At 43.7% G+C, this 25,048-nt stretch overlaps 2 protein-coding genes across 5 annotated transcripts; one reads left to right on the top strand and one right to left on the bottom strand.

Moving 5' to 3' along the window:
• Nucleotides 1-99: 99 nt before the first annotated feature.
• LOC118233256 (digestive cysteine proteinase 1-like) lies at nucleotides 100-22,192 on the bottom strand. 4 transcript variants are annotated; one of them, XM_035428755.1, is made up of 3 exons: nucleotides 22,140-22,192; nucleotides 795-981; nucleotides 100-563 (listed from the first exon to the last, which is right to left on the bottom strand). In XM_035428755.1, exons 1-3 carry the CDS (start codon nucleotides 22,146-22,148, stop codon nucleotides 376-378), a joined length of 384 nt encoding a protein of 127 aa, XP_035284646.1. In that variant the 5' UTR covers nucleotides 22,149-22,192; the 3' UTR covers nucleotides 100-375. The 4 variants fall into 4 exon arrangements, with proteins under 4 accessions (XP_035284646.1, XP_035284645.1, XP_035284644.1 ...); XM_035428754.1 differs by lacking the exon at nucleotides 22,140-22,192 and adding an exon at nucleotides 21,948-21,991; XM_035428753.1 differs by lacking the exon at nucleotides 22,140-22,192 and adding an exon at nucleotides 5,983-6,033.
• On the top strand, nucleotides 7,001-23,856 carry LOC118233252 (cytochrome P450 2K1-like). The gene is made up of 9 exons (XM_035428745.1): nucleotides 7,001-7,286; nucleotides 11,699-11,861; nucleotides 12,304-12,453; nucleotides 14,002-14,162; nucleotides 14,816-14,989; nucleotides 15,373-15,514; nucleotides 21,111-21,298; nucleotides 23,290-23,431; nucleotides 23,535-23,856. Exons 1-9 carry the CDS (start codon nucleotides 7,083-7,085, stop codon nucleotides 23,717-23,719), a joined length of 1,509 nt encoding a protein of 502 aa, XP_035284636.1. The 5' UTR covers nucleotides 7,001-7,082; the 3' UTR covers nucleotides 23,720-23,856.
• Nucleotides 23,857-25,048: the final 1,192 nt, after the last annotated feature.

The following is a 25,048-nucleotide window of genomic DNA, read 5'->3' as shown; positions in this document are numbered from 1 at the left end:
ATGTACCAACCTAGGCAGCGCGTCACCTTTTACATAAAAGTTAGCTAGATTAATGTTGAAAAGTCAATGAAGCAAATGAAGAAAACCGTGTGAGAAGGATTTTACTAGAAAAAGTACCATCTTTATTCAAACACAGGCCAGTGCTGAATTTAAAAGTGCTTTAGCAAGTGGTCATGTGAGGCACTGTGAGGACAGTGGCCAGCAAACAACCCCAGGCAGAATGCTCCGTATAACCCCACCCCCTCTGGCAAAACTCAACACAATCAATAACTTTTTGGGTTGTACCGACACCCACCGCTCCCCAAATAAAACAGAAACCCACACAACAGAAAGCTTTCCTGCAGTTGTCCCAGCAAGCAGCAGAGGGCGCTCAGCTCAGGCCAGTGTGACATAAGTGGCGTCGGTGGCCACGCCACAGTTGTTGCCCTTCATGGACATTAGCACATAGCCATCATTTCCCCAGTAAGTAGACCAGGAGTTCTTCACCAGCCAGTAAGGCTCCCCATTAAGGGCACCGTACCCCACTGCCAGCACTGCATGGTCAAGGTCCTCAGTCTTGTTGCCTAGGGAACCAGAGAACAGGGCCGTCACTGGATGAAGCACTGCAAAAATCAAAGACTTCAAGATTTGGGAAATGAATAAAATAAATTGGACTTGGTCATTCTGAAAGGATATGGACACACATTGTGGGGGGTGTGTGTGACTGTAAAAGGTGTGTGTGTGTGATTCTAAAAGGTGTGTGTGAGCGCAACGTTGTGTCGCTCAGCTCAGTAACGTTTTTGGGCGGGACTCACCGCAAGCGGGCTCAAAGTACACGCCGTTGTTGTAGAAGACGAAAGAGCGATGCCCAGCATCGATGCTGACCGCCACAGGACCCTGCTTGAACAGCACCACCTTCAGGGCATTCGCATCGCCAGAAGTCACGGTGTAGCTCCGCATGCGTGCGGTCATCTCCAACTGGTTGTGGCGGCAGAAACCGTTCTGCAAGAACAGAGGTGAATGGTCAGGCAGGAGGGATCATGACGAGTTCTCCTGGTTCTATGGAATCAGAACCCACAGAGCACAACAAGGCGGGACCTAGAACAGTACTCGTCCAGTCTCAAGATTTTACAGCTGTAACTTAGGACAAGCATTTCCTCCATCAAATGTCACATTATTCCCCCATCATGGGTTAGCACAGGTAAAGTCCCCATCACACCAGATAATTGGACAGCACTCTAAAGGGACCCAGTCAAGTGACAGACCATGGTTCGACAAACTCAAGGCATAACAGGTATACCTAACATCCCTACAGTCACACAAACACACACCATGCCCATGTATGCGCCATAGCTCTCCATATACTCTAGCATATACTATTCACAACATAACTGGGAAGTTGTGCTTTGGGTATGGTTTGCTGAGAAAGAGACAATATTTAAAATGTTACTTCAGTGTGTTGGATTGCACCCAACCAAAAATCTAGCACAACCTTTATACAATGTAGTTATACATTTGCAGTGTAGTTTTGTGCCAACTCAGTGAAACGGCTCTATTTTGGCTCGGAAATTATAGTTCAGCTGTATCCAAGTATATTGGTTTGATGATAACATTTTCTAACGGCCAATAAATTATGAATCTTGGAATCTGGAATAAGCAGTTTTTTTTCCATTACTTTCACCTGCAGGATGGCCTAACATTATGCTTGCTGTAACAGAACAACGTCCTTGGTGCAATCTTACATTGGTGCACTTTTACCTTGTCCTAGCTGAAACAAGGTAAAAGAGCACCATGTTAGCGTTGCAACACCCTTTCAGCCAATAAGAGAACAAGACAAATAAAGTGAAGCAGCTGACTCTTCTTTTCAAAACATATTATAAATGTTTAGGCATATATGAGTGTTCAAGGCCTGTTTAGATGTATAACTTACTGTAAGAACTGTCACACAAGATCTAAGAAAATATTATAGGCTTTTAGAGAGAACTTTTCAATCCTCAACAACCCACCCCACTGGCACATTTTGTCTGAAATAAAATCCCTTAAGGTACATTATCAAAAACAGCGTGTGTTAGAAAGCACTGTCATGCCATAGGTCATGCAAGAATGCCTGGGCACTCCTGCTGCTTAAATTTCCCCCCATTTTTTTGCAATCAATCATTCAAGATATCGCACTGTCCAAAGCCTCATGAGTGCTACCAAACTGCTCAGCACCTGGGATAGCGCCCCCACTGGTGGCAATGTGACAGGTCCAGAGACACTTACTACACTGTCACTGCGGAAAATTGTTCACTGCAGACAATTGTTCACTTTACAATGAAATCAATAATAATCAAATAACAACAGGTAATTTGCTTTTTAAAGCTGTATTTAACAAACAATTACATATAGGTTAAATACCCATAACAGGCTTTTGAAACACTGAGGTAAAGTCAAATCAAGTTTCAAACAATGGTAAAATGTTTTTATAAATCAGAACATAGATACGCATCCTTACTCTGAAGTGCATAGTATGACCTGCATGAACCCCACCACCACCCCTACCTGAGGGACACTGAAGTCAATTATAAACTGAAAAAATACATTATGAAGTACTGTATGCAAAGAACCCCTAATGACATAAGACTACAGTATGTAAGGCTAAATGTTTTGTTGATTTTTGTTTGTTAATACTTTTTCTTTCCTCTTTGTTGAAGTCCCACTTTACCTGTAAGTTTGATATGCATAAGCTTATGTAGGCTACATTAAAGAAAAATACATCTTCAGATATTATGCTTTACTCAAATTTCCCCAAGTTGTATTTTATGAAGACAAGCTCCTGCACATGAGCTGGGAGCAGTTTAGAGCAATGGGAAGACACAGCATTCCTTGTTATACTGAAAAGTTGCTTGAAACATGCGTTGGGGGTCAGGTCAGATATTTTAGAGCCACATGAGCTAGTGCTGGGTGTGTCATTAGCCAAAAATCTGTGTCTGTAATGCTTTACCTCTAGAAATGCTGTGTTTTTTACTACGTACTACCGCTACACTGATGGCCTGTGGCATTACAGCATTGATTTCTGCACCAGAAGCAACCTAATTTCATAAAGATTATGAAACCATATATTACAAAACAATTTTCTTGAAATAAAGGACAACTGAATCAATTTCAACAATTGTATTTCTAAATTATAGCGGCATTCTTATATAGGTTAAGGGAAAATGCATCAAGACATATTACAGGAACACTGAGAAAAGCTCAGTCTGCAGCATACAATATGGTCATCCACAAGTTACTCATCTCCACTTTGGCTGAGATGGGCATTTATGAGACTGTGCTTTCTTGGTTTGCTTCCAATCTTGCAGATCGTTCCTACCAGGTCACCTGGATGGGATCTGTACTGGGGCCTCTGCTGTTCTCCATTAACACCAAATCTTGGTTCAGTCATGAATTCACACGGCTTCTCTTATCACTGCTATGCTGATGATACACAACTCAAAATGAGCCTGGGGGTGGTCCTGGATGACCAGCTGGACCTCAAGGAGCACATCAAGGCAATATCAGAGTCCTACAGAACCCTCCTGTACAACATCAGGAGGATTTGACCATACCTGACCACGTACTCCACCCAGCGAATTGTCCAGGCTATGGTGATCTCGCGTCATGTTTACTGCTACTCCCCCCTTTCAAGCCTGCCAGCCTGCGTCATGCAGCCACTACAGATGATTCAGAATGCTACTGCTCAACTTGTCTTCAACCTTCCTATGTTCTCACATTTCACTCCCCTGCTTTGGTCACTCCACTGGCTACCAGTCGCTGCCAGGATCAGGTTCAAAGTCCCGACACTCGCCTACACTGCAGCTCACAGGACAGCCCTCGCCTGCTTACAGGACATGATTCACTCCTACATGCCAGCTCGACTCCTCCGTTCTGCTGCAGCAGGGCGACTCGCACTCCCCGCCATCCGGGTGAATGGTTCTCGCTCGTGCCTACCATGGAGCTTCTCCACCCTAGCTCCCCAGTGGTGGAACAAACTCCCTGTTCCTCTACGAACCACTCAGTCATCTGCCGTGGTCTGAACACACATCTCTTCAGACTGTACCCGGACTAACTATCACTATTCTGTAGGGCACTCTAAAACTTGTATCCTAATTCTTATCACTTGTATCCTTTTAATTTGTTCCTGTAGCACTTTCATCTTACACTTGTACCTCCATATAGCACTTATATTGCTCTTGTATTGTTATCTTGATGTTGTAGCTCATCATGCCTCCTAGTTTGACTTACCCTAACTTTCTGACCTAGCACATGCTTACCGTGTGAACTGGATTTAATGTGTTCATGGCTATGAATAACTGTTACATAGTGAGCATTGTACCTTATCGGACCTGTGTTTTGTAGTTGTTCCAATGACCTTCGGCATGCACCTGTACTTTGCTTTGGATAAAAGCGTCTGCCAAATAAATATAATGTAATCTCTGTAGATTTCAATGCCTTTCTAATAATTTCTATAACTACAGCATCCACAATTATTTATTCCCACCCTCAAGGCTTTATCTACTACATCTCAATTGCAGTGAATGGATTTTGTCTGATTATATATGCAAAATTAGTTTCAATAGAGCTTCATTGGAAAATTTGTATCAAAGCACCGGTTATTCTATTGTCAAATGGAGTAGGCAGCGACAAGTTCACACCTGGGTAAAAACACCTGTTGTTTATCATCTAGTGGGGGTTTTGTGGAAAAAAAATAGCACAGCCTGCCTGTATTTCTTTACTGAGGTGTGTGTGTGTGTCTAATTGATAAACCTAGCTTATGAGCCAATGGCATCAAAGAGGTGGGAAGACAAGATTTAAATCCGAATAATATTGGCCAGTTTCGGGAGCAGAAAACATTTGGAGCGAACGCATTATTTAAGGGTTTCAACTGGACTAAATGTTAAAGCTTAAATACTGTATTGTGCCATTCTGTTATCCTGTTTGTATTTAGCCTGAAATATTACTTTATTTCAGTGAGAGACCCAGCTTTTTCATGGTTAATACGTGAGCTATGAAAGTAATCTCAGGTGAATCTGTCTGCTAAGCACAGAAATGACCTTTTGCTTTTCATGTGAGCGGCGAGCTGAAAAGTTGTCGCTCCATTTTACTATCTTTAGTCTTTATTATTTTTGTTTGTTGTTTTAGTTTATTGTTTTTAGCTCGGAACCCGTTTATTTGATTTTGTGTTGCTCTCTCTCTCCCTCCCTCCCGCAACCGCGCACGGTGTTTCCCAACTGCCGCATCTCCCTCCCTGGGATGTCACACTGCTGTGTGATGCCCATGTATTGTGAAAGACTTCTACAACATAGAAACTAGGGGCACAGGCGCAAACTTTAAAACATAACTGGGGGTGCTTGTTTTAAAGACAGAAAGTTTTGGTGCCGCTGACTATAATCGAATGTTTTTCACATTCACCGTTCGATTGAGCAAGTACCATTCAAAGTACATTTTTATGGATGCTGTCCGATTGTGCTAGCTAATTCACATTAACCTTGTACTGCGATCAATAAGGCTAACAGCACAGTACCACTTAATTCCTGTCACTTCACCACTGTAATTAACCAAAAAAAAAAAGCCGCCACTACCTTTTCTGTGAGAAATGTATAGAGGGTATGCACATGAGGGCATGCACCCAAAAATCCAACATAACTGACACAAAATAACAACCGCAAATCCACGTTTCAGTGCTTGGATTCGAGTTGTTGCTGCGAATAGCAGTGATGCATTTGCTTCTCTTTTCTCTAGCTTTCGGCAGTCTGTAAAAAGATAGCTCCGATTTCTTGTTGAATGTCCACGGACCACTGGTTCTTTGGTAAGTTGTAAGAATCACTGTCGAGTCCAGCTGCCTTTAATTTAAGCAGATAATCGTTTGTTTTACTCCTGGTTTTGCGGTTTCCTATACTAAAGACAGCCATGTCGCGGCATGTTTTGCCACTCAGTCCCGACTGAGGGGGCGTGTTCCGGTGGGAAAGTGACGTCAATGCATACTTGCGTTAGCAAGTCGATCCTCCGTGCGGTGTTCATCGTCGGTAGTTAGGTTAGCAGGTTGAACAGGTGGTGGTTTTGGTATTCCGACGACAAATTTATCCATTTTTGTTGTTCCTTTTTAAAATGACATAGCCTATACTTTTATTGCCAGCGCAGCGAGACTACCTGGTGTTATTAGCTAATTAGGCGCCAACAGCATTGCCAGGTGGGAAATATTAAACTATCGTACCGGAGGCTTAAAATTATCGGATTTTAAATACAATTATCGTACACAGCCAAAAAAGAGAAATAACAGGTGTAAATATGTGATTTCACAAAAATAGCGTATTTATTGTAAGCAGCAACCTTGTTTGACACGCCTGCTCACATAGGCTACTTCAGCCAATGAGTGCAATACCAACAGCCACAAAGGGGAGAAAAACATTTGCGCACCACATACGCTGCGTGGTGGAAGCAGGCAACTTCCTGGACCCTACTCAAATGAGACTCACTAAAAAGCCTGGTCTACGGATAATGTCAAATAGCCTACAATTAAATCGCAATCGCTCAAACATGTCATCGTTATAATTGAGAGCTGTAAGGTTACAAGCAACACTTTGTTGAACGTCGCTCTGGATAAGAGCGTCTGCCAAATGCCTGTAATGTAATGTAAAATGTTTAATTGCCGGAATATGCGAAGGAATGTGCTCATTTGTTAGAGAAATTTAGTGAAAGATTTCAGGATGTGAAGGTAAAAGAACTGGATTTCAACATCTTTGCCACTCAATTTAATGTCAGTGTTGCTGATATGCCGGAGTGCATGCAATAAGATCAGTATATCATACGATGTCTTCTAGTTTATTAAATTCTGGCAGTCATCATCTTCACCTTCTGCAACCACTTCCCACCCAGCCCTTGTCACCTCTACCTTACAGCATTAATTCCAAAATAAACGTTAGTCCCCACCCCATTCTGAGTCCCAACCAATGAGGAAAAGGAGGGGGAGGAGAGAACGTGCATAAAAGGTGGTTTCAAGGAGCTGAACTGAAGTAAACCAACTCGGCTAGTATTTTCATGGGATCCTGATTTAAAGAGAGACTGTGAAAGAAACAGAATCAGATATGTCGATAATCAAAGTCCTACTGGCGGACACCTTCTCCATCTCCCTCTTCCTCGTCTGCATCGCAGTGCTCTTCTTCATCCTCCTTTTAAAATCTTCGACTAAGTCCAGCGGCTACAAGTTCCCCCCGGGACCCAAACCCTGGCCCCTCATTGGCAACCTCAACATTCTCAATATGAACTTCCCTCAGAAAACCATGTGCGAGGTAAGACTGTGCCTCTCGGGCAATGGAAATCTCTGTGGGATGCATCAGCATTGGGGAAGCTGAACCAGGAGGGAAGTTGTTTGCCTTTATTGGGTGGAACTTTGAGACTTAACTAATCTGAGCCAAAGAAATCAGACACGAAGGTTAATAAGTAGATGGTATACTACATATCACTAAGTAATAATGTTTAACAGGTGCACACTGGTCCAGAATGGGTCAGTTGTGCAGGTACACAAGTAACCTACGAATACATTAATATTTTACAGACAGAACTCGAATCCAGCAAACAGATACAACAGAGATTCTAAAAATATAGGTTTGGACATTGTCTAAAGAAAACTTTGTCTGAATAGTTTGTTTGAATTTCAATTCAGTGAGCAACGCTACCAGAGGCTAAATGATTATTTATCACAAATGTGAGTTAGCTAATTAGTAACACTTAGCAAATAACACCCTAAGCCAGGGGTGCACAACTCTGGCCCTGGTGGCCTGGGCTGCGTTCCAATCCAAATTAAAATGCTCCCTTCACTTCTTTCCTTCAGTGGAGTGAGCCCTCCAGTAACGTATCGTATGATGTTATGTGAGGGTGCCCTTCCCGAACGAGGGGAATGGTCAAGGGTAGGGATTCTGAGCGGTTTCAATTTGGAACACCCTCGCACTGGTTCTTCCTCACTCAAACATTCGTCGGCAGCAAAAAGGATGGTTCCGTGGTTCACCTTTAAGGACATCCACTACATTTCCAAAAGTATGTGGACACCTGAGCATTACACCCATATGTACTTGAAAAATAGTGTACTGTGCTGGTGATTGGATGGTTCAAATCACTGTGGAGAGTCGGTCAGAACTCTGGCTTTGCTTATGGGTGGGGTTCCAATGACCAGGCCGTAGTTGCAATGAAGGGTTTTACTGACATTGATCAAGGTGCAATAGCTTTGTATCTGTGTGTGTGTGTGGTCTCAACAAATATAAACAAAATATAAAATATAGAACTAGCTATACATAATAGACCCTTTCCAATATACATGTTGCCAATAATATCTACCTAAACATAACATGTATATTCACTATTAATCTACTTAACCTACAATCTCTAAGATAACCTATAAAATACACTCCCCAGATCCCTCTCTGCCTAAGAAGCGATATTCGCATACGGTACACGAGACTACAGTATGCACCTCCGTGTGCAAGGCACAAGGGCGCTAAATGCGCATGCGCAGGTGACCAAACGTAGGTCAACTCCCCAGATTAACGTACCTTACTTAATGGCACTAGCGATAAACAGTACTAATTTTGCTTCCATTATGCATCCATAAACATAAATACCTCACAAAAAAGGCGATCCATTTTCTATATAAAATCCTAAGCATTATTAATAATCTTAACGCCATCTAGCATTAGTCAATGCACACGGTCAACAGGCTCAAACCGATTACAACGGCACAATGCTTAGTTACAGTTCTAAACAGTAAATGCAACGGTCCGGAAACCCGGAAGGCAACCTACGGTTTCATGAACGCACAAAACACCTAGCTAGGCTTATTTCAGCAAACAGAACAGAGAACTGTGGTATTAAATCGTTAAGCAAAAAGTTCTTGTGAACTTGCGTTCCGACTATGCTGTACCGGAGCGCCCGTTTTCCTCCTCTAATTTTCTTCTCGCGCGATTCAGGAGGCACTCCCACTTCCGGCCAGTGATTGGCTAATCAGTCCCCACATCTTAAAGGAACAGGACGGCCTTTTTAACAGCCACCCCCGAATTCATGAGGTGAATTCGATCATCTGAAAAGGCCATGGGGTCCCGACGAGCGGGCAATGATCAATCCTCTTCTGGAAGGGCAGGCAGACTGATGAGCCTCGCCACAGGCCGCGTGTATGTCCTGTCCTTCACCAACACCTCAGCAGACTGCACCCGGTTGTCGGCTCCGGGGAAGACTTGAGTGACCTTACCTACAGGCCAGAGGGCACGGGGCAGCTGGTTGTCGATAATCATTACCATGTCCCCCACCTGCAGGTCAGTTGCTGTATCAGTCCTCCATTTCTGGCGGGCCTGGAGTCCCGAGAGTGCGTTATAAAGTGTTTCCAAAAGTGGTCAGCCGGTATCTGGCTATGTCGCCATCTTCGTCGGCCCAAAATCTCAAGGCCCTCATAGACAACTTGAGGTAGGGACGCGTCCCGCCGCCCCATGAAGAGACAGTTGGGGGTGACGGGATCCAGGTCTCAATAAGGATTAAGAAAAAAGTTCTTGTGAACTTGCGTTCCGACTATGCTGTACCGGAGCGCCCGTTTTCTTCCTCTAATTTTCTTCTTGCGCGATTCAGGAGGCACTCCCACTTCCGGCCAGTGATTAGCTAATCAATCCCCACATCTTAAAGGAACAGGACGGCCTTTTTAACAGTACTTGTTGAATTCCTGATTCGAAAACCATGGTCATTATATAGCGTTGCTGCTGTAACAACTACCTCTCCTCAGGGAAGGCTTTCCAGTAGATTTTGGAACATGGCTGCAGGGATTTGCTTCCATTCAGTCACAACAGCATTAGTGAGGTTGGGCACTGATGTTGGGCATAAGGCCTGGCTTGCAGTCGGCATTCCAATTCATCCCAAAGGTTTTTTATGGGGTACAGGTCAGGGCTCTGTGCAGGTCAGTCAAGTTCTTCCCCATCAAACTCAGCAAAAGATTTGTTTATGGACCTTGCTTTGTGCACGGGGGCATTGTCATGCTGAAACAGAAAAGAGCCTTCCCCAAACTGTTGCCAGAAATGTGGAAGTGCACAATTCTCTATAATGTCATTATATGCTGTAGCATTGATTTCCCTGGCCTTTTTTTGTGGAGTTTGCATGTTCTCCCCATGTCCACGTGGGTTTCTTCCCACAGTCCAAAGACATCCAGGTAGGCAAATTGGAGACTCTAAATTGCCCATAGGTATGAGTGTGTGAGGGAGTGGTGAGTGAATGGTGAGTGCGCCCTGCAATCCAGGGAGTATTCCTGCCTCTTGCCCAATACATGCTGGAATAGGCTCTAGCACCTCTCGCGACCCTGCCCAGGAAAAGCGGGTATAGATAATGGATGGGTGGATGGAACTAAGGGGCCTGGCCCAATCCATGAAAAACAGCCCCAGACCATGATTCCTCCATCAACCTTACAGTTGGCACTATTTAGGACAGTACAGCTAGTATTATACATTCAGCTAAACCCAGATTTGTCCATCAGAATGGCATATAGTGAAGAGTAATTCATCAATCCAGAGAATGAGTTTCCACTGCTCCAGAGTACAATGGCGGTGTGCTTCACACCACTCCAGCTGATGCTTGGCATTGTGCATGGCAATCTTAGGCTTTTGTATGGCTGCTTAGCCATAGAAACCCATTTCAAGATCTTCTTTACGACCAGATCTTGTGCTGACGTTTCCAGAGGTTGTCTGGAACTCTGTAGTGAGTGTTGCAACTGAGGACAGATGATTTTTACATGCTACACACTTAAGCACGCACTGGTCCCATTATGTGGCTTGCCGATTTGTGGCTGAGCTGTTGTTGACTCTATATGTTTCCACTTAACAATGACAGCACTTACAGTTGACTGGGGCAGCACTTGCTGGGCAGAAATCTGATGAATTGACTTATGACAGCGTCACGTTAAAAGTCACTGAGCTCTTCAGTGCGCCCCATTCTATGACTGTTTCTCAAATGGAGATTGTATGGCTGTTTGCTTGATTTTATGCACCTGTTAGCAATGGGTGTGGCTAAAATAGGCAAAATCACTAATTAGAAGGGGTGGCCACATGCATTTGGAAATGTAGTGTATGTTTTATGTAAAAGTCATGCCATATGTTTCTTTCATCCAATCCCTAAATTCAGCCAGATTGTAACTTTGCATAATTGTTCTATCAACAATCTTTCACCAGTATGTTTCACAGAAAATAAACAAGGAACATCCCAAAGCAGTGTTAAGCATATTTTTCTATATTCATTCCGCTAACTTGGTCCTGTTCCTTTATCTTGCCATACCTGCCACCCCAAAAATATTTGGTTTTATTTCTAATGTGTGCTTTTATTTAAGCTCAGTAAATGCCAAATCACTCACATCACAAATACAAAGGCATCTGTTGTTTGCATGAGTTACTTAACTGAAATTTAGCAGAGAATGGTTTTGACCTCACTGAAGGACAGAGGCTAAAATGAGAGGATGGAACCCTCTCTGGCCAGTGTGCAGTGATGTGTGTCCCCTCCCCTCTTCTTCCTGCTGCTGCCTGCTTGATTATAATGGCAATTCTCACTCTCTCTCTCTCAACTGCAATCTCCTTGTTCCCCCACTTTCTCATTCGCTCCTTCCCAACCTCAATCTCGCTCATCCATTCTTGTTCTCCACCAACTTCTACCCTTTCTTCTTTTCTCTCCCTCTCCACACTTCCAGCTAGCAGAGCAGTACGGGTCAGTGTTCACCTTCCACATGGGTAGGAAGAAGTACGTTGTTCTGACTGGATATGAAGCTGTGAAGGAGGCCCTGGTGACCCAGGCAGATGACTTTGGGGAGAGGGGCTTGAATGCAGTGAATATCCACAATTTCAAGGGGAAGGGTGAGACTGCGCAAATGTACACTTTGATTCCAAATGACTACACACCTTAGAAGGGCAATGCTGAGCAAGTGCACACTATGTATACATAATGTTTTTCACATGAAAATGGTTGATTTATTTTATTGAACAAAGTTGTACAGGTACGTTTCCCCACCATCCACCCCCACCCCTATATTTCTTTTTGATTTCAACGTGCCTTCATGCGCATGCGTATTTTCCCAGACTGCCAGCTAAGGTTAAAGCATTTTGTTAAAATCCTATTTCAATTTTTTAAATTCTTACTTCTGTAAGGCATGTTTTGCAAAAGTGACAATTGACATTTTAATATCACATAAATTCATACTAATAGAAACAGCTATTGATAGCATGCCACTGAGTGAGATTCACTGACACTGGGATACAGCACACACAGATCTCCTCCTTATACTGTTTGCATTGGCAGGCATCATATTTAGCGTGGGTGAGTCATGGAAGACCATGCGCCGCTTCACACTGTCCACTCTACGGGACTTTGGAATGGGCCGCAGCACTATCGAGGACCGCATCATAGACGAGGCACAGCTGCTGCTGGAAGTGTTTACACAACACCAGGGTAAACCCTCCCCGAACCAGAATAAAAGTCTTTACACGAGGGTAAACCCTCCCCGAACCAGAATAAAAGTCTTTACACGAGGGTAAACCCTCCCCGAACCAGAATAAAAGTCTTTACACCAGGGTGAACCCTTCTCGAACCAGAATAAAAGTCTTTACACCAGGGTAAACCCTCCTCGAACCAGAATAAAAGTATTTACACCAGGGCAAACCTTGCAGGAAAAGTAATGCCTGGTTTATGTTCAGGTGCAAGAGAACTTACAAAAAAGCTAATGTAGCTAAATAATTGTTATATTCGGTATATAAATAAAAATAGAAACAGAAATAGAAATAAATGTTTCATTTGGTAAGCTACGGCACAATAATTTGAAATACTATTCTACAAAAATATATTAAACTATATTATTCCCAGGTGTTAATGACAAATAACAATAAGCATATCTTCTGGGTTTTCATGCTGACACAATGGCATATTTGTTTTTCTTGACCATCAGTGAGGCTTTATTTATTTATTTTACACTTGACCTTTGACCGTTAGAAGCCAAAAAGACCAAAAAAGCAGGGTTAATAAAATAAGGTCATAATTGTATCTCTAGTTGCAAAGCACAATCAGCTTTTTGTCAGCATGGACAGGACAAGTGAATTCAATAACTCAAATTCTCTGGTAAAACATCAGCTGAATTGTGGTTGAGCATGATGGTTCACCCACAGGGCCTAAGCTCAGCGGCTACTTGCACTAGTTCTGTCACAAAATAGGCTTTGAAAGTCAAACGGAGTTCATTCGGTTACATGGGAACCCTGTGACTGTATGGAATGGCCTTCCCTTGACTATTAAGGTGACATCATTCAAAAACAATTTTAGTAGTGAGTCTGTCTCTGGAGGAAATTGAATATGCCCTCTTAGGCAGTAGGCTAGGAATTGGTATAAATATGCGTGCACTCCTGGATACAAACTTATGCTAACCTTTTTTTTTCTTCTGTTAATATTGTGTTCTGTGTATTGTTGTCCTCTTGTTCTGCTTCCACTGAGGACCACGTTGGAAAGAAATGCGTTTCTCTGGGATGTCCTCTTGCCTGTACTTTTTATACCCTAATATAAAAAATACCAATCCATAAGAAATCCAATCCAAAGGCGATCTCACTTAATTTTTGTGTCCTTGTTTCAAAACAAATTTGATACCAGGAGTATGTGCCAATTTATGTATTTATTCTTTGTAAAACGGCAATTATTTAAATGTTGTAGTTTATCTAAATCTTGAAAGATCTAGCTGAATTACATTATGGTATTGGCTGGTTGACTTGGAGTCAGTATGAAATAAAGTCCTTAAACATATACCTGCGATTTACAGTCACATCCAGGTTGGAAAAGCAGAAACGTCACTTAGGTTGATGTCCGTAGATGTCACTACGCTAACATACCAGATCATTACAAATATGAAATCGATCTAAATATTGTCATTGAATGAGCAGTAGGTTGCAGCAACCAATAATACAAATGTTACAAACTTCTGGGGTCATCTATGTTACGTTCTCTTCTTCTCCTAAAAAGGCAAGCCTTTCAACGTCACTACACCCATGAACTCTGCCGTTTCCAACATTATCTGCGTGCTGGTGTTCGGTAATCGTTTTCAGTATGACGACCCGCAGTTCCTTCGTCTGCAGCAGATGGTCAGTGAGAACGTCCGACTGCAAGTCAGCCCTATGTCACAGGTATGTGTTTAATGTCAGATCCCTCACCCCTGGCCTACTGCACCGACAAAAAAACAAACCCAAGTATCCAAAACTGAAAAAGAACCTGTGACCATTAAATCACATTACATTACAGGCATTTAGCATACACTCTTATCCAGAGCAACTTATATAATCTACCTTCACCAGGATTGTCACACCACCAGGGCAGGAACGCTTCAGAGAATAAATGCCAGTGTCGAGCTGTGACGTTATAAGATTTGAATTTACTATATAGCATGCTATCATTTTTACCGAATTGTATGATTGTTTTTGCCACATTTTAGAAATACTGCATTACGTGCTAGCTGGAAAATGATCTTGGTGTCTGAAACGAAAGAGGGTGTTCTCATCATCACTTTACATAAGCTTGGAAATGTTTGCCAGCACCTAAATGATCACAGAAGGAGTACTGATCTCAGATCAGTTCTGCCATTTAGCTTATGGTGGATGTGCTTAGAAAATGGTTGGGGAAACCTGATCAGAGAACAGCACTCCTAATCAAAGATGCTTTATAAATATGGGCCCAGGGTCATTATTCATTGTGGTTACAACTTGAATCATTTGCTCCAATTGATTTGACTGATCATACCTTGCTGAATACAGTCTCTGTATCTGTGTCTCTCTACTTACAGATATATAATGCATTCCCTGTACCAATATTCCGGATAGGTGATATCAGAAAGTTCAGGAAGAACACAATAGAGGCCATATCTTACTTCAGAAAAGTGTACAAGCAGCGCAAAGAAGAACATGACAGCAACGACGTGAGGAGCTTCATCGACCGCTTCATCGTCAAGCAAAATGAGGTCTGATTGAAGCCTGAGAGACAGTTCAGCACAGTAGATTTAACATATCGTGCACATAACAAATTCAGAACAGAGCATCTTTGTGGTCTCAAACTCATTGCCATGGAGGACCATGTGTATGCAGGTTTTCATTCCAACCAATTAATTCTGCCTTAATTGAGTCCAATTACTCATTCAGCCATATGCATTTAACTGCATTGAAGCACATAATATAAGCAAGTTTTTATTTAGACAATGCGGGTCACCATAGACATCGGCTCACCATTATGTGCCTACCTACATCCCTAATTCAGCAAATAATTGAACTAATTATATAATTATATAATAAAATCTGAGGCTGGAATAAAAACCAGCAACCGGTCTTGCCTTCCCTGTCCTTACAGGAGCACAAGAACCCCCACACTTTTTTTGAGGAGGAGAACATGATGCTGACTGTAGCGAACCTGTTCGCTGCAGGAACAGAGACAACATCCACCACCCTCCGCTGGGGTCTCCTGTTCATGATGAAGTACCCCCATATTCAGGGTGCGTCCTGACCACAAACTGCCCACCCAGTATGACGCCAGCTAAAAAAAAAAATAAAAACTGTTTACAATTGCTGTGATGGCCCAGTGGTGTGTCCATACCAGACTCACCACTGCAACTTTGGGCTAGGTCCCAGGGTTTATCCTTGAGAACTTTGTGGATTTCTACAATAGCAGGGCACATTTTTACATTTTACACTTTAAGCAGATGCTTTCAGCCAGTTCAACTTACCAAGGGTGATGTGGATTGCTGGCAACAGATCTCGATTTGTGCTTTGGGTGCAACTCAATTCAGCTGTGGGGAATCAGACAAATTCAATTCAATTTATTTGGTATTGATCTTTTTACAGAGAACTGTGACAGAGAAGCTTTGCAGAGAGACAGAAGTAAAATTGGGCAGACACTAGGCCTGAACCCCCAAAAACAAGCTATTGAGGTAACAACTCCCCAGTGGGGAGAAAAACAGAAGGAACCCAGCTCCAAGGGGGGAGCCTATCCTCCTCTGGCTGGCCCGATGTAAAGTAAGGGTAGAATGTATGGCAACAGAAATGTAATGAGGCATCTACCACAGCAAATAATCAAATGGGCTGAGCAGGTTATGGTCTGAGGTATTAAACAAGCTGGTAATTAGGTCCTAAACAATCATCAAATCAATCAAATTTTATTTGTATAGCGTATTTTACAGCAGTTGTCACAATACGCTTTACAGACAACCCTAGCCTAAACCCCCACAGGAGCAAGCCTAAGGCAACAGTGGCAAGGAAAAACTCCCTGTGGCAGATGGGAAGAAACCTTGGAAGGAACCAGGCTCAAGGGGGAAACCCATCCTCCTCTGGTCTGCTCAGGGTGCCGACTGGTGATCAACATGTCAGTCAGTTTTATAAGGTTTATGATGTGGCTCAGATGATGGGTGGGGCCGGGTGGTGGTGATGGGGAACAGCAGGTGGCAACAGATGTGGGCAGGGTGGAGGCAATGACGAAAGAGGGGCTGGACCGCAGAGGTGGGGGAGACCAGATGACTCTCTAAGTACTCTTGAGGGTTGGGGCAAGAGCCCCGCCGGCAGCGTAGGGAGGAGGGTAGAAACGGCAATTAGGGAATTTACAATATAGCAGACAGTGGGTAAAGTGGCAGTAGTATGTATTGGGGGGACCCCGCCAGGAGTAGTATATGGCTGCATAGCTACTAGGGCAGGGATGGAGAGCCCATGCAGTCATGAGGGGTAGACAACCATACCTGCCAATCAAGAGCCAGCCGATGTAAAATCGGGTCACAGCTGATTGACAAGTGACAGTAAGGAAAGGATTGCCACCTACAAAGCTCTATGACTACAGGCTTCTCGCACCCTGTCTCCAGACTACAACTGATTATAAGCTTGAGCATAGAGGTGCGTTTTTAATCGATTTAAATATTGAGACTGAGTCTGACTCCTTTATAAATTTTGGAAGCTGGTTCCACAGTAGTGGGGCCCTGTAGAAGAAAGCCCTACCACCTTTTAGGTTTTTGGAAATTCTTGCGACTACCAAGTAGCCTGCGTCTTGGGATCGGAGTGACCTTGTGGGCTTATAAAGTAGGAGCGGGTTAGATATGTACACAGGTGCATGTTCATGCAGAGCTTTAAAAGTCAGGAGCAAAACCTTGAAATCTATCCTATGCTTAATGGGTAGCCAGTGAAGCGACGCTAGTACTGGTGTAATGTGCTCATACTTCTTAGTTCTGGTCAAGATACAAGCAGCTGCATTCTGCACAAGCTGGAGACTCTTTAACGAGTTATTAGGGCAGCCAGAAAGCAGGGCGTTACAGTAATGTGACCTAGACGTAACAAATGCATGGATCAATTTTTCAGCATCCCCAACTGACAGGAAATGTCTAATTTTACCTATGTTGCGTAGCTGAAAGAAGGCAATTCTGGATGTTTTTTATATGGGTGTCGAAAGATAGATCAGGATCAATGGTGACACCAAGGTCTTTAACGACCATATTAGGTTCAGCCAAACAACCATCACAGTTTAAGGTGAGAGTAGACAATTTCTCCCTTAATATTTTGGGACCTAAAACCAACATTTCAGTCTTATCTGAATTTAGGAGCAGAAAATTTGAAAGCATCCAAACCTTGATATCTACAATACAGGCCTCTAACCGTGAAAGCGGCAGTGCTTCGCCAGGTTTCATTGAAATATAAATCTGAGTATCGTCCGCATAACAGTGGAACTCTACGCCATGTGCCTGGATAATATTGCCAAGTGGTAGCATACATAGCGAGAACAGTACTGGTCCTAGTACTGATCCTTGTGGAATACCGTATTTCATTATTGAGGAGCTGGACTCTTCTTCTTTTAATTTGACAATTGTTTCCTGTCACATAGGTATGATCCAAACCATGCGAGTGCCTGTCCATGAAGTCCAACACAGGCCTGGAGTCTGTCCAGTAGAATTCCATGATCAATTGTGTCAAAAGCTGCACTCAGGTCGAGGAGTACAAGAACCGACACAGAGTTACGGTCGACTGACAGTAGTAAATCATTTGTAACCTTGATAAGTGTGGTTTCTGTGCTGTGGTGGGGTCTAAACCCTGATTGGAATACTTCAAGGATACCGTTAGAGCTCAGGTATGCATTTAGTTGCTTAGCAACAGTTTTCTCCAATAATTTTGATAGAAATGGAAGGTTTGAAATAGGTCTATAATTTTCCAATTTATCAGGTTCTAGGTTTGGTTTCTTCAATAATGGCTTAATAACTGCCACTTTTAGTGACTCAAGTTCGTATCCTGTGACTAGGGATGTGTTAATGATTTTTAGTAGGCTATATGCTGGCCTAGTACCGGAAATAGTTCTTTAATCCGATTTGAAGGAATAGGATCGAGTAGACAGGCCGTCGGTTTTGAGGACATAACTAATTTGGATAACTCGACCATGCTAATGGGCGTAAAACTGTTTAGTACCGCTGTCTGTAAATCTTCCTGTTGTAACCAGGTGCGGGGCTGTTTATTAACATGAACAGGAATAGTGCATGATGGAGACAGTTTGGAAATCTGGTCTCTAATAGCCTCAATTTTCTGATCGAAAAAGTTAATGAAGTCAATGCTGCTAAGATTGGAGGGATAAGTTGAAAACTCTGATGATTGTTTTTTAGTTAATTTATCACAGTACTAAATAGAAATTTTGGGTTGTCTGTTTTGTTCAATTCGTTTTGAGAAAAAGGCAGATCTAGCAGAAGCAAGAGCTTGCTTATATTGAAGAAAGCTGTTTTTCCATGTAAGATGAAATACTTCTAGCTTTGTTGACTGCCATTTTCGCTCTAATTTTCTAGTAGACTGCTTCAGGGCCCAGGTGGTATCGTTGTACCATGGAGTGTGCTTTTTCCGACTAGGGTATCTTCTTTTAAGGGGGGCAACAACATCAAGAGCGTTCCTGAGGGTAAGGGTTAGCTGGTTAGTCAATTGGTCCAGTGCAGTTTCATCAGCATTTTCATCAGCCTTTTATTCTGTGGAGAGGAATGACTCCGGAAGCATATTTATAAACTTTGGAATAACCTCAGGGTTTACTGATCGGCTGTAGTAATGTCTAGGCTCTGATACAGGAGGATTGGATGCCTTAATATTAAACGCGAGCTATAACAGGCAGCCAGTGGAGGGTAGTGAGCAGGGGAGTGACGTGGGAGTGTCTGGGGAGGTTGAAGACCAGATGAGCCGCAGCATTCTGAATGAGTTGCAGGGGTCTAGTGGCAGATGCCGGTAGTCCAGCCAGAAGAGAGTTGCAGTAGTCCAGGCGGGATAGAACCATTGCTTGGACCAGGAGCTGGGTTGAGTAGGTGGTGAGAAAGGGGCGGCTTCTCCGGAAGTTATACAGGAAAAATCTGCATGCCCAGCTTACTGCTGCGATGTTTTGGAGAGGGACAGCCTGTTGTCCATCACCACTCTGAGATTCTTGGCACAGGGTGATGATGTCACTAAGGTGTCCCCTAGGGAAATGGAAAAGTCGAGGAGGGGAGAGGATAGAGCAGGAATAAAGATTAGCTCCGTCTTTCCCGGGTTGAGCTTCAGGTGGTGATTGTCCATCCAGCTCTGGATGTCCCTCAGGCAAGCGGAGATGCGGGCAGGGACCTGTGTGTCCGATGGGGAGAAGGAGAGAAAGAGTTGCGTGTCGTCGGCATAGGAGTGATAGGACAAGCCATGGGCAGATATTACAGGGCCAAGGGATCTGGTGTATAAGGAGAAGAGAAGGGGACCGAGGACTGAGCCCTGGGGAACTCCGGTGGCGAGGGGACAGGGTGGTGATACCTTACCCGCCCAGGCAACCTGGAAGGATCAGTCAGAGAGGTAAGACTCAATCCAGTCAAGGACTGTGCCGCAGATCCCTGTTGCTGCCAGGGAGGACAGGAGGATAGAGTGCTCCACAGTGTCAAATGCAGCGGAGAGGTCTAGAAGAATCAGAACAGAGGAGAGGGAGGCTGCTCGTGCGGCATGGAGTGACTCACTGACCGAGAGGAGTGCAGTCTCGGTCGAGTGGCCAGGCCTGAAGCCAGACTGGGGGGGGTCAAGCAGGTTGTTCTGAGAGAAGAAAGCCTTATCCCCTATGATCAGGGCTTTCTCAGTAGGTGTGTTACTGAGTGGGGAATATCGGTTGGAAACGCGAGTTGGGTGGTGCTCGGCGGCCCTGGGCCGGCAACTATAGCACCCGGCTCGGGTGAAAGGGAGTCTAAGAAAGTCTCACTCTCCTGAATCTGATATAAAGTCCGGATGCGCGTCTCTAACTCAGTTATTTTCTGTGCCAATTCTAAATTAAGCTGACACTTAGCACAAGTACCATTACTCGTAAAATTGGCAGCAGAGCTAAGACTAAACATGCAATAAACTGTGCAGGGAATGGAAGCCATGATGCGCTCTTACCGTATTTTCTTTAGTTGTTCGCTTTGTTCGATTTACAATTTACTTTGGCAAGTAATCCGGAGAAAGTAGTATATGATGCTTACTTACATTTTGTTTAAATACAAAAGCCCAAGATAGTGTCGATACACACTTGAAAGCACGATATTAGCCTGTAACAAAGTTTTTCGAACTCCTCGCTCTTTCAACTCTTTCAAAAAAGATGTATAAACCTAGCACGTCATGACAAAATCCCCAACCTTTTTGTCACTCCGCACTTCATGAGACTAGCTTCTCTGCAGTGGCAACAATCGAAAGTAGTCAACATGTTGTCATTTGAAAGTTGAAGTGGATGAGTGAAAATGCACAAAGTTTATTTTACCCTTAGTGCTTCAATTTGATCCTGTGTTTACTGTAATAGTGATAATGATAGCATTTTAAAATTATGTGGGTAAAATTGTTTTATGGGTGGGTCACAAGAAACTATCAAAAGCTGCAGGTGGGTCACAAAAAACTTTGTGACCCGCTGCTATATAGCACGGTATATAACACCATAAACCACACCTTTAGCCTGTGTTAACCTACAGATGAAACAACACAATGTTCACACCTGGGTGAGCACGCTCATCAAGAAAAACAAACACCACTCAAAACTAAATAAAATAATACTGCAGAGGTTGCCGTGATATGATCTTTTAATGGTTCGTGACCTCCCTCTCTCCTTCTCCCTAACAGAGAAGGTACAGGCTGAGATAGAGAACGTGATTGGCAGAGAGCGCCCCCCGCGGATCGATGACCGCAAGCGCATGCCATACACAGACGCGGTGGTGCACGAGACTCAGCGCTTCGGGAATGCAGTTCCAAATAACCTGCTCCACGAGACGAGAACGGACACCACCTTCAGGGGCTACCACATCCCAAAGGTCAGCTCAGAACTGTGCTCTGCACTGCACCCAGGGGCAAATCATTCAAAATGGCCTCTACGTTTTCACCAAGTGTGGTTGCCTCTGCCTTCCAGAAATGGCTTAGCTATTTGAAGCTTGTTGTATTGGATAAAACTGAACAAAGTCTGATGCTGTAGTGGTTTTCTATTATGTTTGCATTACTCGAGTGCATAGCTGAAACCAGACCAGATACATAAGCTTTTGTTCAATGTTATCAAATGTATTTGATAGTGATATTGTGGCAAAGTGGACTAACTTAACAGGGTAAATCATTAAAGGGTTGGTAGATGTGCAGCAATTATAACAACCTCATGAATCAGTCAGAGCCAGTTATAATGTTCTTAGGAAATTACATTCATCCAAAAGACACAACAAATCATCACACCTCCTTAAATGTCCAGTAATTTATTAATTCCTCTTCAACAAACAATTCAACTCAATCCAACATCCCAACCACATTTTCTAAGAATGTCAAAATGTCTCCCTAAAAGCTACTCATTAAGTCCATAAATTCACCTCAAGAAAACAGAACTTCCAATGTCCAAAAGTAACAAAAAAAAAACAAAGAACAAAACTAACCCAACTGTGAAGCACAGCAGTGCATTGCAAAAACCATTTTCTTGCTCACCCAACACATTATCCTTGGTGGGATTTGCTGGAAGATCCTTGCTTTTTTAAAAGAAATGAAGTCCAAATGTCAGTCCGTGCAGAAATAGATACAGTAGGTTACTGCAAAGGCTTTTTTCTGTGCCCTCTATGGACCCTAGTGCACCCTGTATTTTCACAAAGTGGTCAGTCAATTAGCAATGGAGTTTCTCACCTGCACCATTATCAGCCATTTTAGATCCCCCTGGGCACCATTTTAGATTACCTTTATCTATTTCCCTTTTGCGTCCATTTTGTTTCATTTTGTCAGTTCCTCCCCATCACCATCTTGAGAAGGTCTATGATACCCTCTACCTTTTTAAGGACCAAATGGCATTTTTATGCTATTAGATGGCACACATGAAAAAAGCAATAAGAACAACAATAGATCCATATAAAGAAGCAATGGCTACCTTGCAAGGATTTTAACAAAAGCACCAGAGCATATACTGTATTATGCTCACCCTTACATTCTTTGACACCTAGGGCTCATTCCAATCGCTTATTTTATCCTTCCTTGCTTCCTTTTCTTGCCTTCTTTTCTAGTATGGAAAACTAAATGGGTCAAAAATATGTGAAATTGATGTTAATTCCCGATTCCAGACGTCAATTTCACCTATTTTTTTACCCATTTGGCCTTCCATATTAGGAAAGGACGCAGGGAAAGACAGCAAGGAAGGATAAAACAGAAGGAAAGAAAGTTGTGTATACAGTGGCTGTCGTCCTCACAGCAAGAAGGTTGTGGGTTCAAATCTCGGCTTGGGGCCTTTCTGTCTGGAGTTTGCATGTTCTCTACGTGTCCGTGTGGGTTTCCTCTGGTTACTTTGGTTTCCTCCCACAGTACAAAGACATGCAGGTAGGCTAATTGGAGACTCTAAATTGCCCACAGGTATGAGTGTGTGAGTGAATGGTGTGTGTGCCCTGCGATAGATTGGCGGCCTGTCCAGGGTGTAATCCTGCCTCTCGCCCAATGCACACTGGGATAGGCTCCAGCACCCCCCACAACTCTGCTCAGGATAAGTGGGTATAGATGATGAATGTAGGATTTCAACCTGCACTACTAGGCTTTTTTCTTCATTTACATTTAAATCAAAACATATTATATTTAGTTGACTCCATACAGACGAGCCAACTTAATTATCTGAAAGCACACTGAGCAATTGCATACCAGGGACATTGGAGGGTTAAAACGGCAGGAGGAGTGGACATGACTTTGATCCTGGAATCATGTGACTACTCTCCATGGGCCACAGAGGAGGAGGAGGAGGTCAGTGCTGTGTTGCCATGGCAGTACAAGCTAACATTCCAAATCTTTTCCTATCCAGGGCACCCCGGTCATTCCATTACTCACCTCCGTGCTGTATGATAAGACGCAGTGGCAGACTCCACACCAGTTCAACCCCGGACACTTCCTGGACGCAGAGGGCCGCTTTGTTAAGAAAGATGCTTTCATGCCCTTCTCGGCCGGTCAGTGCTCCTTTGCCACAGAGACGTGCATTTCAAACGAATAACCTCACGCTACAATTTCCCAAGGGTCAACAGTCCCTTCTCACTGTTTCTCTCCCCACAGGGCGGAGAATATGCGTTGGGGAGACCCTGGCCAAGATGGAGCTTTTCCTCTTCTTCACCAGCTTGCTACAGAGATTCACATTCAAACCCCCTCCAGGAGTCCTGCCTGAGGATTTGGACATTTCGCCATGTCCAGGGCTGACCTCTTCATCTGTACCCTATAAGCTCTGTGCCATCAGCCGCTGACACTCAACACTTCATCACTCTGGAACAGAAAGACTGCGGCTGAATGGAACCCGCTAATGTGAAGTGCACAGCTTATTGTCACATGGCCAGCTCCACAGAGTCAGAGTCCCACTCACACACACACACACACACACCCAGAGTCCCACTCACACACACACACACACACCCAGAGTCCCACTCACACACACACACACACACACACCCAGAGTCCCACACACACACACACACACCCAGAGTCCCACTCACACACACACACACACACACACCCAGAGTCCCACTCACACACACACACACACACACACACACCCAGAGTCCCACTCCCACTCACACACCCAGAGTCCCACTCCCACTCACACACACACACACACACCCAGAGTCCCACTCACACACACACACACACACACACCCAGAGTCCCACTCACACACACACACACACCCAGAGTCCCACTCACACACACACACACACATACACACACACCCAGAGTCACACACACACACACACCCAGAGTCCCACTCACACACACACACACACACACACACACACACACACACCCAGAGTCCCACACACACACACACACACCCAGAGTCCCACTCACACACACACACACCCACACACCCAGAGTCCCACTCACACACACACACACACACACACACACACACACCCAGAGTCCCACTCACACACACACCCAGAGTCCCACTCACACACACACGCGCACACACACACCCAGAGTCCCACTCCCACTCACACACCCAGAGTCCCACTCCCACTCACACACACACACACACACACACAAGTGCACACACATGGCCAGGCAGGATGGAGAGGGAACATTAATGCATTTCTCTGCTGGGCAAGCTGATTATTATTAAAGTAGTTGCAGTAATTTTGTACACTGGTGTAATGGGTTTCATGAGTTTAATGCATATTGTGATTCTTCATTGTTTGTATTCTCAATCAGTTGCTATGGCCATACATCATTATGGCAAGCATTCCAATAAAGCACATTGAATTAATAAATTAGAATTTGAGAAAGGTTTTGGGTATAGTATTATGGGATTTAAACAGAAAAGGATTGTGGGTATAAAACTGGAGAAGACAGAAATAAAGAGGAGATTAAGAGTGGCAGGGTTGAAATGAAGTTGATAGATGCAAGTTGATAGTATGGTTTTTGTGTGCAACCTTGTATTTTGATACAGTACACATCAGAGAGCCATCCTATACATATGCAGGAAGCAGTATACATTCTGCAAGTGGAATAGAGGTATTTATCTACCTCTGCTTTGTAATAAGAATATTATTTTAGCATAGCACTACGTAGCACTACATTG

Source organism: Anguilla anguilla, chromosome 8 (genome assembly GCF_013347855.1).
Source record: "Anguilla anguilla isolate fAngAng1 chromosome 8, fAngAng1.pri, whole genome shotgun sequence".
Taxonomy (NCBI): Eukaryota; Metazoa; Chordata; class Actinopteri; order Anguilliformes; family Anguillidae; genus Anguilla; species Anguilla anguilla.
Note: the sequence above shows the minus strand (reverse complement) of the source record. Positions and strands in the feature narration are given on the sequence as shown.